At 40.1% G+C, this 16,103-nt stretch overlaps 2 protein-coding genes across 3 annotated transcripts; both read left to right on the top strand.

The window, feature by feature from the left end:
* On the top strand, nt 581-4,785 carry LOC110435814 (bromodomain testis-specific protein-like). Of its 2 annotated transcripts, XM_021461866.1 has the most exons (4): nt 582-888; nt 1,689-3,022; nt 3,120-3,168; nt 4,330-4,785. In XM_021461866.1, exons 2-4 carry the CDS (start codon nt 1,817-1,819, stop codon nt 4,380-4,382), a joined length of 1,308 nt encoding a protein of 435 aa, XP_021317541.1. In that variant the 5' UTR covers nt 582-888; nt 1,689-1,816; the 3' UTR covers nt 4,383-4,785. The 2 variants fall into 2 exon arrangements, with proteins under 2 accessions (XP_021317540.1, XP_021317541.1); XM_021461865.1 differs by lacking the exon at nt 4,330-4,785 and having other exon boundaries at nt 581-888; nt 3,120-3,262.
* Nucleotides 7,013-15,661, top strand: LOC8077574 (transcription factor GTE10). The gene is made up of 10 exons (XM_002450360.2): nt 7,013-7,351; nt 11,101-11,908; nt 11,994-12,042; nt 12,158-12,261; nt 12,365-12,419; nt 12,488-12,547; nt 12,704-12,825; nt 12,948-13,014; nt 14,442-14,563; nt 14,643-15,661. Exons 2-10 carry the CDS (start codon nt 11,216-11,218, stop codon nt 15,186-15,188), a joined length of 1,818 nt encoding a protein of 605 aa, XP_002450405.1. The 5' UTR covers nt 7,013-7,351; nt 11,101-11,215; the 3' UTR covers nt 15,189-15,661.

Raw genomic sequence — 16,103 nt, 5'->3', positions numbered from 1 at the left:
TGTGATTACAGAGATAGTCGTCTCTTCCTCTAAAAAACACTAGTCAAGTTTTTTTTTAAAAAAGTTCATTTTGCCTCCTTATTATTGCAAAGATCAGTTTTTTTCTTCCTCAACTCTAAAATTAGAAACAGTTTCCCTCTCATCTCTCAAAGCCAGTCACTTAACCTCTGTGGTTGTTTCCCTTGGTGGTTTTTTTTTTTTCTTTTTCTCCATTTATGCTTATTTTGGCTAAATCTTTGAAAAAATATAGTAAACCATAGAAAAATTATAAAGTAGAAAATCCAATTGTTTTGGACTCTACACACTGAACATAAAATAAATCACTACGGGTTTTTTTTTTATAAAATCGAGCCAAAATAATAAACATAAAAGAAAAAAAATCTATTAACGGAAACAGCCATGAAGGTCGAGTGACCCGTTTTGAGAGACGACGGAGAAAGTATTTCCGGTCTGGTAGCTGAGGAAGAAAAAACTGACTTTCTCAACAGTTGAGTAAGGCAAAATAGACTGTTTTTTTTATTATTATATTATTCGCGAGCTGCCCCGTGATTCCTATTCGAGGCAGCCCACCGCTTTGACCCTCACGAGCTCACCCATTAGGCTCTTCTCTTCTCTTCTCTTCTCTTCGTCCGACTCCAACGGCCGACCGACGTTCGTTACGGGCTTAACGGCCACCGCCGCCGAAAGGCCGAGCGAGCCCATTTTTGCCCACAACCCTAAACCCCTTTCACTCGCCGCCTCTCGCTGTGGACGAGTCCCGTCCGTCCACCTCGGAACGCCCTGCCCGGAGCCGGAGCCGGAGGGTCTGGGAGGGGACTAGGGGAGGGAGGGAACCTTCGCTTGGTCCGGCCGGCGTCCCTCGCCCTCATCCGCCGAGCGCACCCCCAGGTTGGTGTTCTCCCCTCTCTCTCTCTTCCTCGTCTCTCTCTTTCTCTGCGCGAGCCGCCGGAGGAGTAGGCTTTTCATTTCTATCGTATCGTGTCGTGTCCACAGCCTATATGTAGAGAGAGAGAATTGGTTGGTTCTCCGTACATTCGCGTGGGATTATTGGGGGAATTGCCCTGCCGTATTATTCGTGGCTCATTGATTGATAGTCGGATAAGTTATGCTTCGCTTGTGTCGGCAGGGAGGGAATGCACCCATTCCCTGCGGATTTGCAGGGAGAAATCGATCTCACTCATTTTCTTTCCAATCCGAAACGATTGCCATCGTTAACATTTCTCTTTACATTGCCATCCTACACTTCGCAGTATCACCACTCATTACATGCGTTTTTTATATCCTTTTATTTAATCTCTCTCTAATTAAATTAACCACCTGAATGGGCAAAGTTGCCACCTGGGCTAATTAGCCTGCGTACAGGACACCTGGGCGTATATGCCCAATCGAATATATACAGTTAGTAACTCTTTTCTTCTGCATTTGAGTTTCCTAATTCATTTGAATTTCTATCTAAACATTAAATTAAATTAGTGATCATGCAGTTTAGTGGTGTTGTCATGCAGTTCTTTTAATATGCCAGCAATTCTCACTATTTCCTCAAATTGGTTGAAGTTAAACAAGTAACTCATTTAGATCAATTGTGGTAGCTCTGTTAGATTTCCAGTGTGGGACTATGTGCATACTATTGTTTTTTTTTCTTTGGGCATGTTGTGTAGCTTCCTTCTAAATGAATGCACAACCTACAGGCTTCACCGAGGAAAACCTTTGCTCCGTTTCTCTTGGCTTGGCAGTGCTTCACCATTTGCCAGGTCTTGAACTAGTGATCCTCTGTCAGACACAGACAAGAAACCAAGCTCTCTAACCAAACACAACGATGACAAAAGCCTGTAAGAAGAGGAGGGGAGTTTGTGTAAGCAGTGAATTTGGAGACTTGAGTTTGAGTACAATCTTTGAGGTTGACGAAAGCAGACTCTCTGAAATGGATGGTGTGACATCAATTCCTACATGTGAGCACCAATCGTCTTATGAACTGAAGGCTGAAAGTATGAATACTAGGAAGATAAGGTGGTGCACAAAAATCTTAAGGAAGCTCATGGATCACAAAGGTGGTTGGATTTTCAATCAACCTGTTGATCCAGTGCTGTATGGGCTTCCTGATTACTTTGATGTTATCCGTAGCCCGATGGATTTAGGTACTGTTAAGAAGAGACTCACTAACAAGCAATATGTGAGCACTGATGAGTTTGCGGCAGATGTGAGGCTAACATTTTCAAATGCCATGAAGTATAATCCTCCAGGGAATGATGTCCATGCTATCGCTCAACAACTGAATGGAATATTTGATTCAAAATGGGAATCAGTGAAAAAGAAATTTAGAGGACCAAGCCCAGTTCAACAGCAGAAGACAATATTCACAAAAGCCTGTAAGAAGAGGAGGGAAGTTTGTGTAAGTAGTGATTTGGGAGACTCGAGTACAGTCTTTGAGGCTGAGGAAAGCAGACTCTCTAAAAAGGATGGTGTGACACCAATTCCTACATGTGAGCACCAATCATCTTATGAACTCAAGGCTGAAAGTATGAATGCTAGTAAGATAAGGCTGTGTGGAAGTGTCGTAAGGAAGCTCATTGCTTACAAAGGTGGCTGGATTTTCAAAGATCCTGTTGATCCAGTTCGTCTTGGGATTCCTGACTACTTTGATGTTATCCGCAACCCAATGGATTTGGGTACTGTTAAGAATAAACTCACAAAAAAGAAATATGTAAGCATTGAGGAGTTTGCAGCAGATGTGAGGCTAACATTTTCAAATGCTATGAAGTATAATCCTCCAGGCAATGATGTCCATACTGTCGCTAAAGAACTGAATCGAGTATTTGATTTATTATGGGAATCAATGGAAAGGAAATTTATAGGCCCAAGCCCAGTTCAAGAGCAGAAGACAATATTCACAGAAGTTCAAGCTCTAATGGATTCAAAGTCTACAATTGGGTGCTCAAATTCAAAACCTTCGGTTATTAGAAGGCCAGTTGCTTGCTCAAATTCGATTGCAAATAAGCCATTGACAGATGTGTTATCCTTTAAAGTGAGATCACATATGCTCTTATTCACTTTAAAATTATGGTTTGCTTTAATTGGTGGTTATATGATTTTAAAGGTACTGTCATCTGTTGCTTGTACAGGTAAAAATCGTATCTTTCGTGGGCAGCGATAAGCAGATTTCTTCCAAAGGTGCCAATGGCATATCTTCTTTGCATTACACGCAACAAGCTTTTATTCCTGGGGCCAATTAAGACTTGTTACTGTGATTACTAATGCTTTGTCATTTTCCTTTTGGTATTCAAGTATATTTAGCAAATAGGGGTTCTTAAATCACTTAGTTCCTGCTGGCATGAACCATTAGATCCTGGTACCCTTCTCATTATTTTTGACTTGTTATGGTATGTTCACTAAGGCTTTGGGCATATGAACCACCTAAAGCTACACCTTCTACCTTTAGGAGAATGCTAAAATATAAGGATACGAGCAACTGAACATGTAAGCATCTACCATTTTTACAAAAAAAAGTGGGATTAAACCAAATTATGCAGGGAGAAACAGAAAAAGAAAAAGAAATCAACATATAAATAGTTGAGTGTTGTGTATCAGACATGAATAGCTGCCTCTACAAATATGGAAGGCCAAGCTGCCTTGACTTTTTATAAAATTCTATTCTGACTAAAGACAATCTCATAAAAAGAAAGTGGAGGGGGATACTTATTTTGAGTGAGGGAGGGAGGGAGAGAGTATCGCATCCCTTTTTTGAATGCCCTGCCAGTAAGAATTCCAGAAGGATGAGGTTTCTTCCAAGGTGGAGCATGGCACGGAGGTCCTAAAGTCGGTGACCCTGCATTTTCATCAGCAAGGTCAAAAAGAAGATGGAGACAGCAGCCTTGCGATCAAGTCAAGCAGCCTGCAGTGAGTGTGTAAGGCATGCAGTTTGGAAACGGCCTGTGTGCTGTAACAGCTGCACAGGGCTTGTAATAAGTCATAGTCATCTTAGCCATGACGGCAAGAAATATTAGACTTGGTCATTGGTGTTCTATACCTCGGCTGTGCTGGGGTTTGGTGGTTTTGGTTGCTTTTTGTCGTAACCCTGGGAGTTGAGTACAATTGTCAGCTTGGTTAGCTCTAGTTAAGAACATACTATGGATTGTTTAACTTTTGTAATTTTGTTGCTCTTGGGTGAAATTTGGTTCGTCCATGGTAAAAAAGAAAGAAAGAAAGAAAGAAAAAAGATATGAATAGCTGCAGCAGCAAGTGTTTGCATGCTGATCATATGTTTGAAGGAAAGAGAGTTAATCCCCCACGAAGGTCATATGTTTGTTTGCTCCTTGTTAATATATTGGGCAGGAATCCAGAAGGATGAGGTTTCTTCCCAGGTGGAGTACACTAAGAGGTCCTGAAGTCGGTGGTCCTGCATTTTCATTAGCAAGGTCAGAAGGAAGGAGACAACGGCCTCGCGATCAAGTCAAGCATCCTGCAGTGCGTCTGAAAGGTGTGTAGTTTGGAAATAGCCATTGAGCTGTAATAGCTGGTCTGGGCTTGTAATAAGTCGTAGTCATCTTAGCCAGGGTGGTGAGAAATAAATAGACTTGGTCATGGCCTCATGGGTGTTGTATCCCTTGGCTGTGCTGGGGTTTGGTGGTTTTGGGTGCTTTTTGTCTAAAGCCCTGGGAGGTCAGTACTATGGATTGTTAAACTTTTGTGACTTTGTTGCTCTTCGGTTCGTCCATGGTAAAAAAAATAAAGGACATGGATAGCTGTAGCAGCAAGTATTTGCATCGTGACCAGTTTCTTTTATTTGTCCTTGCTTTTATAAACTTCAAAATTTCCATTGTAGTAGATACCTGCATGATCTATCGAACAGTATTTTTAGATGAATTTTCTGTGGATATTGAAGTGTGGTGGAATGTTTAGTAGCACAGTACCACCTGAACTGCCCTAAGTGTTTGGCTCCTGTTCAGAGTGTGCCACAGCTTGCTTTGCTCCGCCTAAAGCCTGCGTTTGCTTGACAATCGAACTTAAGGCTATCTCCCACCCACACAAATAACGACAATAAGTTAATTAATTAAGGAATAAGTGTGCACACACAGATAACGATAAATAATCACGATAATAAAGGGTGTGTTTAGTTGGAGGAAGGACCGTTTGGTAGGGATCCAGATTCTCTGACAAACGTTTCAGTTCTAGATTTTTTTAAGAAACATTTCGGGTGGTGAATTGGAATCACTTTGTGAAATTATTTGGCAGGTGGGCTAGATTTTAATTCCAAATGAAGATGTTTTCTATGAACAAAATTATGTGTAACATTTTTTTAATTCTGATTAATTTATGAATTCAAGAGATGCTTTTACTAATTCTGATTGAGTTAGGTAGCATGTCCCAAGAGAAACTCATTTTCACCAAGAGACTACACAAAATTCACTAGAAGAAAAGAAACACTAGCATATATGTAAGGAAAAATATTAATTAAACTCTATTTGTATATTAGGTAGATATTTTATTTATCGAGAATATTAGTCAAATATATCGTACAACATAAGTGTATATATATATATTATTATTATGTATCTAAATCTGCTATCTAGCTAAGAAATCCAAATCTGTATTTATATTATATATAAATCCAAAATTCCAAATAACAAATCATATACTCTTATAAAGTTAAACCTCACTAAATGATTGCTCTCTTCATGCAAGATATCTACATCATTCTCTACTAAGTGACCCACTAAATATTCTCTCTCTTTCATGCAAGGTGTTCATACCATTTCCCACTAAATCTATATCGTCCCATATTAATTACTAAAAATATCCATAGCATCTATATCATGTGAAAATATTTTAAATATTTAATGTATTAATATATAAGTCATCTACAAATATTGTTTATTTTATCATCTATTCCTCTATAATGTAATCAAATATTCTATTATTTTTCTTCTATTAGCTTTTGTGATTGTTTACCAGATCTAATACAATAAAATAACATGCAAGTCAAATTCATATACTTCCTCCATACATGATTTAAAAGTAATTTAGGACAGCGACATAGTCTCCAAAACACAACTTTGACCTCTTTATTTTAATAAAAATAGTTTTTAAGAAAAATCTATTAATATAATTTTTATATTTGTAAACTCAACAATTTAAAAGTTATTGATGATTTATATATTCCCAATGTTTGACTCAAACTAACTATATATATACTGAATACCATATAGTAATGTTATACATATACAACGATTTACTTTTAAGAAAAATCCCGCAGCAAGACGCGAGGAATTCACCTAGTATTGTATTGTTTTAGATATCGAATCCATATATGACGTAAAAAAAAAGAAAAACTCCAGTTTTTCTCCCTCAACTTTTGCAAAAGTCCGTTTTTACTTTCTGAATTCCAAAACCGGACAAAGCACCTCCTTCAACTTTTAAAACTATGGTGATTTTGTATTTTTTGTCTATTTTGATTGAATCTTTGAAAAATCAGAGTAAATCACAATAAATCATAAAATAGAAAATCTAATTTTCTTGGACTCAACATGAGTAGATCTACACAATGAACATAATATGATATGCTTTAGTATAAAGTTTTTGCTGTAGATTTAGATCTATTCTTTTCTATAGTTAATTAGAATAAATCACAACTGCAGTTTCCGTGGTCCTATTAGATAAATTTTTATGGTGGTCTAATTATTATATGCTTAAACTGTAATAAAAATTTTATAGTCATTAGATAATGTATAACTTAGTTATAAATTTATTTAGATTTAACAAGCATAAACCGTAAATAATTCTATAACTAAGTTATACATGAGCATGAAATTATAAGACGGTGCAAGGGGCCGTTATGGGCCTGCATAGTTTTTCCCCACATCTAGCCCAAACTTTTTTTTCTCCAAAAAAAAAAACAAAAAAATGTAGCCCAACCATTTTTTTTTCCAACCGCCTCGTCATTGCCATTCGAGCCCACCGCTTTGACTCGCACGAGCTCACCCACCTCACCTGTCTGTCGTCCACCGCCACCTCCAACCGAGCTGGCCGCGCGTCGTTTCGCCTCCCGCCCGCCGCCGAAAGGCCGAGCCCGTCCCTGCCCGTGGCCCGCAACCCTAATCCCCTCCTCCCCCCCGTCGCCTCTCGCCGTCGAAGAAAGGAGAGGGAGCCGCGAGCGGCGTGGCCGGCGAGCACGCGCGCCCCTCCCTTTCCCGTCCCGGGCTCCCTCCGCGCCGTGGGCGAGGCGCCCGCGTCCACCCCGGATCCGCCCTCACCGTGAGGCCAAGGATCTGGGAGGGGAGAGGAGGGGAGGGAGCCACGTCCGGCCGCACCAGCTCTCGTCCGCGCCGGCGAGCGCCAGGCGTTCCCCCCCCCACAGGTTGGTGTGCTCCTCTTCCTTTCCTCGTATCTCTTTTCCTTCGAGCTGGCGGTCTAGGCTTTCGTTTTTGTCAATCACGTCCTCATCCTAGCTAGGGTTTCCGGTCATGCGTTCTTCCCCCATCGATTCGCGTCGAATGATGAGGGAATTGGCGTGCCTTGTTCGGGGGCTCTTCGAGATAGGGTATGGTTCGTTCCTGCCATCAGGGAAATGGATCCGTTCCTTTCGGATCTGCAGGGAGATTGATCTCGTTTCGTGGCCAATACGAGAGGACCGGACCGAATTTCTCACCAATCCGAATTCCAAAGCAACGTTTATGGGACCTCGACCTCCCTAGAATCGTTGTTTGTCTCTAGGGCTAGTTTGGGATTCTATCTAGGGTTTGCTTAATGGGTTGCGTGCTTGCGTGCCTTATCCTGTGGTTCCTCCATAGTGCTTTAGATTAGAATTGCATCAGCATGCATTACAGTACTTCTTTGATGAGATAGATGGTTTCTGTCTGGGTACTTGGTCTGGTTCATAGTTGTTCCTGTTTCCTGCATGGCTACCGTTATTGTGGGGTGGGGTGGCTCAAATGAATCGTTAGCTGATTTTGATAATTAGCGGAAACGGAAACATGCAGTACCGTAATGGCAACGTGCAATATTAATTAGTGGAGAAGGAAATATCATTATTTTAACGGTTAGGATTTCATTTCTATCATGTCCTCACCCTATCTAGGGATTCATTTTCCAAGCGTGGGGAGAATGTGTTCTTCTCCCATCGGTTTGCATGGAATGATTAGGGAATTGGCGTGCCTTGTTCGGGGCTGTTCGAGATAGGTTATGGTTTGTTTCAGTCATCAGGGAAATGGACCCATTCCTTTCGGATCTGCGGGGAAATTGATCTCGTTTCGTGGTTAATATGAAAAGACTGGGCCGAATTTCTCACCAAACCGAATTCCAAAGCACGTTTATTGGACCTCGACCTCCCTAGAATCGTTGTTTGCCTTTAGGGCTAGTTTCAGATTCTAGGGTTTGCTTAATGGGTTGTGTGTCTTTGTGCCTTATCCTGTGGTTCCACCATAGCGCTTTAGAATTGCATCAGCATGCATTACAGTGCTTTGATGGTTACTTCTTTGAGATAGATGGTTTCTATCTGGGTACGTGGTCTGGTTCATAGTTGTTCCTGTTTCTTGCATGGCTACCATTATTGTAGCGTAGGCTCAAATGAAACGTTAGCTGATTTTGATAATTAGTGGAAACGGAAACATGCAGTACCGTTATGGCAACGTGCAATATTAATTAGTGGAAAAGGAAATATCATTATTTTAATGGTTAGGATTTCATTTCTATCCTGTCCTCATCCTAGCTAGGGTATTCATTTTCCAAGCGTGGGGAGAATGTGTTCTTCTCCCATCGGTTCGCGTGGAATGATTAGGGAATTGGCGTGCCTTGTTTGGGGCTCTTTGAGATAGGTTTTGGTTTGTTTGTGCCATCAGCGAAATGGACCCATTCCTTTCCGATCTGCAGGGAAATTGATCTCGTTGCGTGGCCAATACAGAAGGGCCAGACCTTATTCCTCACCAAAGCGAATTCCAAAGCAACGTTTATGGGACCTTGACCTCCCTAGAATCGTTGTTTGTCTCTAGGGCTAGTTTGGGATTCTAGGGTTTGCTTAATGGGTTGCGTGCCTTATCCTGTGGTTCCTCCATAGTGCTTTAGAATTGCATCAGCATGCATTACAGTGCTTCTTTGATGGTTACTTCGTTGGAGATAGATGGTTTCTGTCTGGGTACTTGGTCTGGTTCATAGTTGTTCCTGTTTCCTGCATGGCTACCGTTATTGTGGGGGTAGGCTTAAATGAAACATTAGCTGATTTTGATAATTAGCGGAAACGGAAACGTGCGGTACCATTATGGCAACGTGCAATATTAATTAGTGGGAATGGAAATATCATTATTTTAGCAGTTGAAGATGATACCGTTACTATTCGAGAGAATCAGATTTACCATTGAGAAATCTCAAATGCAGCTTCCGTTTCTCATCTGATTTTGTTATTCTGTTTTTGTCATTTCTTTATTTTGCTTGTACATCCTCTGCAAGTGGAAAACAAATTACCTATCATTTCTGTTTACATCCTTTGGGCTCATTGTATATAAGCTGAAAAGCTTCCATTTATGGGAATAACTGATAATATTAAACCCAAATGGCAAAAAAAAGGTCACATAAACAAAATAACACATAACAATTCAGTGCATAAATTAAAGGAGCAAATTTCTACTGGCGAAATCAAATATAACATTTCTTAAGTGCCAAATTCATTTTTCTGGAATGTTATTGGCATATGATGATCAATAGTTTTTTCTAGTTTTGACACCTTTTGTAAGGTTCATGTGAGGTAACCTCTTTTGGCTTGATTACGTCTATTGAACACTGATAGTAATATATGGAATCCTCGCTTACCTGAGAAAGATGGTTCCCGTCTGGGTTCTCGGTATGGTTCATGGTTGTTTCTGTTTCCTGCAAGGCGACCGTTACTCCGTTATTGTCGGGTAGGCTCAAATGAAATGTTAGCTGATTTTGATAATTACAGAAACGGAAACATGCAGTACTGTTATGACAACGTGCAATATTAATTAGTGGGAAATATCATTATTTTAACAGTTGGAGATGATGCCGTTACTATTTGGGAGAATCAGATATAGCATTGAGAAATCTCAAATGTTTGGGACGGGCTGCTAAACCAATAGAATTGGGATGGATTATTTCTAAATTGGAGTTCGACCTGCCTGAAAGAGCAACTTGTCACATGATATTTTCATTGCTTAAAACAAAAAATATGTTTCACTACTTGGTTAGAGCTCTGCCCATTGCCATTTTAAAAGCACATAGGGGTGGGCACAAAACCCGATTCCTAAACCCGAACTACCTTGACCCAGAGCAGAACTACCCATAGCTGAAATATCCGATTACACTTTTGGATACTAACTCTACATACCTGAATTTAATTTGGGCAGTTTGGGTATTGATCCCTGTTATCCGAACTACGGTCCATAATACCCAAAATTTATGTTTTTGTGTGATCTTTGATGTGTTTGAGAGTATATGTTTATCTGTTTGAACAACATTTGTGTAGTTGTCGAAGACATGCTGTTTGGTACTTTGGTATTTGCTAGCTGTGTGATGGATTATATATTTTCTCTATTGAATGCTGGCAAAAATCGTTTACTGCTTTAAAACCCAATTGAAATTTTGTCAATTTTGCTGGTTTTGTCAAATTCAAGCACATCAGGTATACCCCAAATTTTTGGTAGTGTTTTCTCAGTGAATGAAATTGGGTATCAGTTTGTAAGACCCGAACTTCCAAATAACCTGAACTACCTGACCTGAATATTTTGAAGTTTGGGTATTTGGAAATTCGGGTTACCCAAATGGATAATGTGCTTTTTGTCTTTAGTTTGGGTGGATTGTGTAGTTCGTTCATCTAGCTTCCAGCATTTCCGGAAAATCTACATTTTGCTCTTTTCATTCTGCATTTGAGTTTCCTCATTCATTTGAACATCTAAACATTAATTTAGTGATCATGCAGTTCTTTTAACATGTCAACAATTCTAATTTTTCCCCTGAATTGGATAAAATTAAATAAATAACTCATTTAAATCCATTTCTTTAACTCTATTGGATGTCCGATGTGGTGCTATGGGCCTATTTTTTTTTTCTTTTGGGTGTGTTGAGTAGCTTGGTTCTAACTGAATTCTTCACCTACAGGCTTGGCTGAGGAAAAGCTGTGCTCTGTGCTTCTTGGACAGGGCTTCACCATTTACCAAGTCTTGAGTTATTGCTCTGCTGTCAGACAAGAAATCAAACTCTCTAGCCAAACACAATGATGACGCAAGCCTGTAAGAAGAGGAGAGGGGTTTATATAAGCAGTGAATCGGGAGACTCTGATACAGATTCTGATGTTGAGGGAATCAAACTCTGTCGAAAGTCTGGGGTGCCATCAATTTCTACATGCCAGCACCAGTCATCTTATAAGGTCAAGGCTGCAAGTATGAAAAGTAGCAGGATGATAAGGCTGTGTGGAAATATCGTAAGGAAGCTCATCGATCACAAAGGTGGCTGGCTTTTCAAAGAACCTGTTGATCCAGTGCTATATGGGATTCCCGATTACTTTGATGTTATCCACAACCCAATGGATTTGGGTACTGTAAAGAATAAACTCACAAAAAAACAATATGTAAGCATTGAGGAGTTCGCAGCAGATGTGAGGCTAACATTTTCAAATGCTATGAAGTATAATCCTCCAGAAAATGATGTACATAAGGTCGCTAAAGAATTGAATGGGATATTCGATTCAGAATGGGAATCAGTAGAAAGGAAATTTAGGGTCCAAAACCCTGTGCAAGAGCAGCAGACAATGAAGGCCATAAAAGTTCGAGGTATCATGGATTCAAAGTCTACGGTTCCTAGAGAGCTGGTAGCATGCTCAAATTCAAAACCTTTGGTTGCTAGAGGGCCAGTAGCTTGCTCAAATTTGATTGCAAACAAGACACTGACAGACGTGTTATCCTCCAAAGTGAGATCACATGCTCTTATTCACTTGATTTGTTTCTCTGGTGGTAATGTGATTTTAAAAGTACTGATATCTGCTGTTTGTACAGGTAAAAATCAAATTTTCCGTGCGCAGCTCTGAGCGTACCTCTTCCAAAGGTGTCAATGGCATAACTTCTTACTTTGCATTACATGACAAGTTTTCATCCTAAGGTCAATTGAAAGTAATCATTCTTGTGATTATTAATAGTTTGATACTTTCCTTTTCATTTAGATATACCTGTTCAAGCAGCTGGTAGCAAAGAGAGGTCCTTAAATCACTCTGTTCCTACTGGCAACAAAAAGGCATCTTTAAATTGTACTCTTCCTTGCACGAAGGTTATAACCATGAGTTTCCTTCTCATTCTTGGTTACTCATTGTCTGCTCAAGGTATAAACAAATTTGTAACTCCCCATCTAAAGCCATATCTTCTACCTTCAGGAGAATGCTAAAATTTCAAGGATACGAGAATCTGACCGCAGCTCTGGTTCAATTGGTATGTTGAGCATTTCTGCACAATGTTATTCCAGGGTTTCTGTTTTGCTAATATACTTGAAATCATAGGAAATGGATCGTTGTTATGCAATGACACTTCTACTTCGCCTCTTGCTTCCTCTGCGCAAGGTTATTTTGTGTGTTCTCCCATACTTAATTCATCTTCTTATTTTTTAATTCCTGTTTCTCGAAACAATGAAAACTTGACATTTAGGAGCTTAGGGTACTTGATTTTGTCCATATAATTCTTGGCTAATGTACTGCACGCTCTCATGTGAATTCCAGGTGAGGAAAGTTACCTTCATGATGAACCTTTATCACCAAGCAAAGCTCTTCGTGCAGCAATGCTCAGGAGTCGTTTTGCTGGGACTATCGTGAAGGCTCAACAGAAGGCACTTTTGGATCATGTAATATTTCAAAAATATGTTCTGAACTTTGTGGTCTTCTATTTGGCTATGGCTTTGCAGAGGACAAGTTTATCTCTGAACACTGATGCAGCTCTTGCTGATATACTGTTTTGATGCCCCAGGGGAAGAATATAGACCCTGTAAAATTGAAATTGGAAAAGGAGAGGCTGGAAAAGAGGCAGCAAGAAGGTAGGAGTCTCATAAAACTGTGATCTGGATCTGTTTTTTACTTTTTACTACCTCTATAATTCCTGTGAGTAGAACAAATATCTTATATGTATACATCTGTCACTGAGACTGATGTAGATCTCTTACCAAGACTGGTCGCTTCTGAGGGTATAGTTTTGTATTTGTGAAATAATTTTTTAACTAAAAATACTTGGACACTTTCTTAACTCTTAGCTTTGAGAAATCCTAACTTTCCAAAAATGTCCCTGATTAAGTATCAGCAGTGTCTGGTGTTTAGCGCAACTGTCACATTGATTTGTACTTAGTACAAGGCATGCTATTTTCACCTGGGTGTTTAGATTCTGTAGATTTAGGTTTTGAATCGACACTAGGTCATTAGATGTGAAAGAAAGACCCTTAAGTATGGACAAGATGAAAAACTGTGTATAAAAGATCATTTTGCCTGTTGTTTTTTGTGCTACAGTGCTGAGCTGGCACAATAAGCTTAATCCATAAGTAGGGTTAGCCTAAACATTTAAACGGACTAAACGGTCAAATATCGTGTTGCTATTTATTTGCGCTAAACAACAATTTAAACAGATTAAATGGCTGATTAAATGGACACGACAAGCCATTGTGTAGTGTAGCATTTACATAGCATGTAAACAGGCTAAAACGGTCGTGTAGGCGAATAGTGCTGTAACCAATGATTGATCTGCCCTTCAGTCAACAAGTCAGTCACAGGTCACTGTATGAGCTAGTTTTTAGTGGACTGGATACAGTTGTGATTTGGGAACTTCAGCTAGGAGTGTGGAGATCAGTGATCCACGTGCTCAACACATGACATGCCTTTTACTATCACTACTAAATTTTCTGTATACCTCATACTGCCTTTTTTTTGTTCTTGTTGGTTTTCATCATTAGAATACTTAACTTGCATGGGACTTAATCTCTTTGGTGGGGTTAAATCTGGGAACCTGCTACCGAAAGCATGTTAGAAACTGTGCTGAAATTTAGTCCCATGCAAAAATGGATGCCTGGGATTGCTGCCTGGGCCAGGCAGCTTTCCTAGGGCCCAATCCAAACCGCCTGAGCTTCTTGATTATTTTTTTTCACTTCTAAGGTAGCTCTTGACTATTCTTTTTTGGAGTTAAGAGAAATGACTTACTTGAAATTTACACCTTCCAACCAATTTGTGCTGATGAAACTTCATATTTACTTTTATGTGCTCTTTAAACATGATCTATGCACATATATTTGCTAGAATAATAGGCATCTTGAGGTTCAGGAATAGTGAGACAGTAATAACTACACAGAGTTCTGTTTTGGGGGACTAAGAATAGAATCAGTACAGTTAAGAATCTTATATTGTGGCATATTCAGACATGAGCTATGCCCCTGTGGATGTTAACATGGTTAATGCTTCATTTTTTTTCATTGTAATACAGAGAAAGCAAGGATTGAGGCCCAGGTGAAGGCTGCTGAAGCAGCTGCACAACGGAAGTTCGATGAAGAAATGAGGATGAAGAGAGAGCGTGAAAGGGAAGCGGCACGGCTGGCACTACGCATGGTACTACCTGCTTGCGGTTTTCTGACCTGCAAGTTTATATGCTTGATGGTATGCAAGGGATAAATCTCCTCTTGTGCAGATGAAGAAGACTGTTGATATTGACAACAGTGACTTCCTAAAGGAGCTGGAGAACTTCAGCGAAACGTGGCAGTCGAATCCACCTGGCAAATTAATCGTGGACTTTATTGATGGGGACTTGCCACCGGGGTTAGGGAGCCCGTTGGAGAGGCTTGGCCTGTTCATGAAGAATGATTTCGAGGATGAGGTGGAACAGGAAATGGAGGACAGCGGATCACCCTCGATGGACGTTGACATGAGGAAAGATTTCCAGGAAGGCGTAGGGCATGAAATGCAGGACAGCATATCACCCGTGACGGTCACTAGCACGAAGAATGACTTACAGGGAGCGGAAGGGCATGAAATGGAGGACAGCGTATCACCATCCACAGTCATTGAGACAAAGAAAGGTTCCGAAGAAGAGAGAGAACATGATATAGTAGACAGCATATCACCATCCACAGTTATTGACACAAAGAAAGATTCTGAAGAGACTGAACATGAGATGGTGGACAGCGTATCACCTTTGATGGATGTTGACACGGAGGAAGGGGAGATCAGCTGCTGACGGTAGCCGCACCTCTTGTCATCATCCACATAATTTATTGACATCCTTGCTGGGTTGTTAGATTAGGCGACCTCATAAGCAGAGTGATGAAGAAAACTTTAGATTGCTGTGGTTGCGTCGTAGAACCATGTGGAGAACATGTGTCAGACGAACTGAGTAGTGGTTTTGGCTTTGCTGCGGATTTTAATTTTCGTGGTCTTGTCAGCCAGGGTAAGAGTAAGATAACTCCGCTGTATGTTGGATTTGTTATTAGCTAGTGTGAGCTCGTCGGCTGGATGACCTGTATAAAAAGATGAGGGAAAAAAAGAGGGTAATATAGTGCTGGTATATATTGTAGGAGCTTATGGTGGAGCCGGTTGCAGGACACAAGCTATAGTACAGCATTGTTCCCAGATTGTGGTCGGTGCACCGTAGTACCTTGTTACTGTATTCATTCTAAAACTTAAATAAAATGATGCCAGTCGCACAAGTAATTGTAGCTATAGCTACGATATATTTGGAATAGGGAGTGTTTGGTTTACTCTAATATAGATGAAAGTGATGGAGCAAAGCGTGCATTGGAGAGAGAGAGAGAGAGAGAGCAAAGGGAGGTGCACGACATGGGGAACGAGAACACAGCATGGATGTTGGCTTTGGCTACCACGCTGGTTGATGACATGGCCTGCCACCGCAGATCTATTCGTGAAACGAAAGGATATGATTATTTATGCACCACTTAACAAGGTTTTGGATGTAAAAATGAACTTTCAAAGTTGATGGAGACCAGTGGTGTATATTCGTTGACCTTGTGCAATAAAAAAAACCTATATATAATATAATTTTAAAAGTATTAACATTTATAATATGTAACAAATATTATTAGATTAGTCATGAAATATATTTTCATAAAAACTTAATTGGAGATATAACATTATA

This window comes from Sorghum bicolor, chromosome 5 (assembly GCF_000003195.3).
Source record: "Sorghum bicolor cultivar BTx623 chromosome 5, Sorghum_bicolor_NCBIv3, whole genome shotgun sequence".
Lineage (NCBI taxonomy): Eukaryota > Viridiplantae > Streptophyta > Magnoliopsida > Poales > Poaceae > Sorghum > Sorghum bicolor.
This window is presented reverse-complemented; position numbering and strand designations above follow the sequence as displayed.

Excerpts from the sequence above, each read along its gene's own strand:
- LOC8077574 (XM_002450360.2), top strand. The coding sequence starts at position 11,216 with ATGATGACGCAAGCCTGTAAGAAGAGGAGAGGGGTTTATATAAGCAGT. Across the intron at positions 12,548-12,703 it reads TCTTGCTTCCTCTGCGCAAG|GTGAGGAAAGTTACCTTCAT; the intron begins GTTATTTTGTGT and ends TGTGAATTCCAG. Across the intron at positions 13,015-14,441 it reads GGAAAAGAGGCAGCAAGAAG|AGAAAGCAAGGATTGAGGCC; the intron begins GTAGGAGTCTCA and ends ATTGTAATACAG.
- LOC110435814 (XM_021461865.1), top strand. The coding sequence starts at position 1,817 with ATGACAAAAGCCTGTAAGAAGAGGAGGGGAGTTTGTGTAAGCAGTGAA. Across the intron at positions 3,023-3,119 it reads CAGATGTGTTATCCTTTAAA|GTAAAAATCGTATCTTTCGT; the intron begins GTGAGATCACAT and ends TTGCTTGTACAG.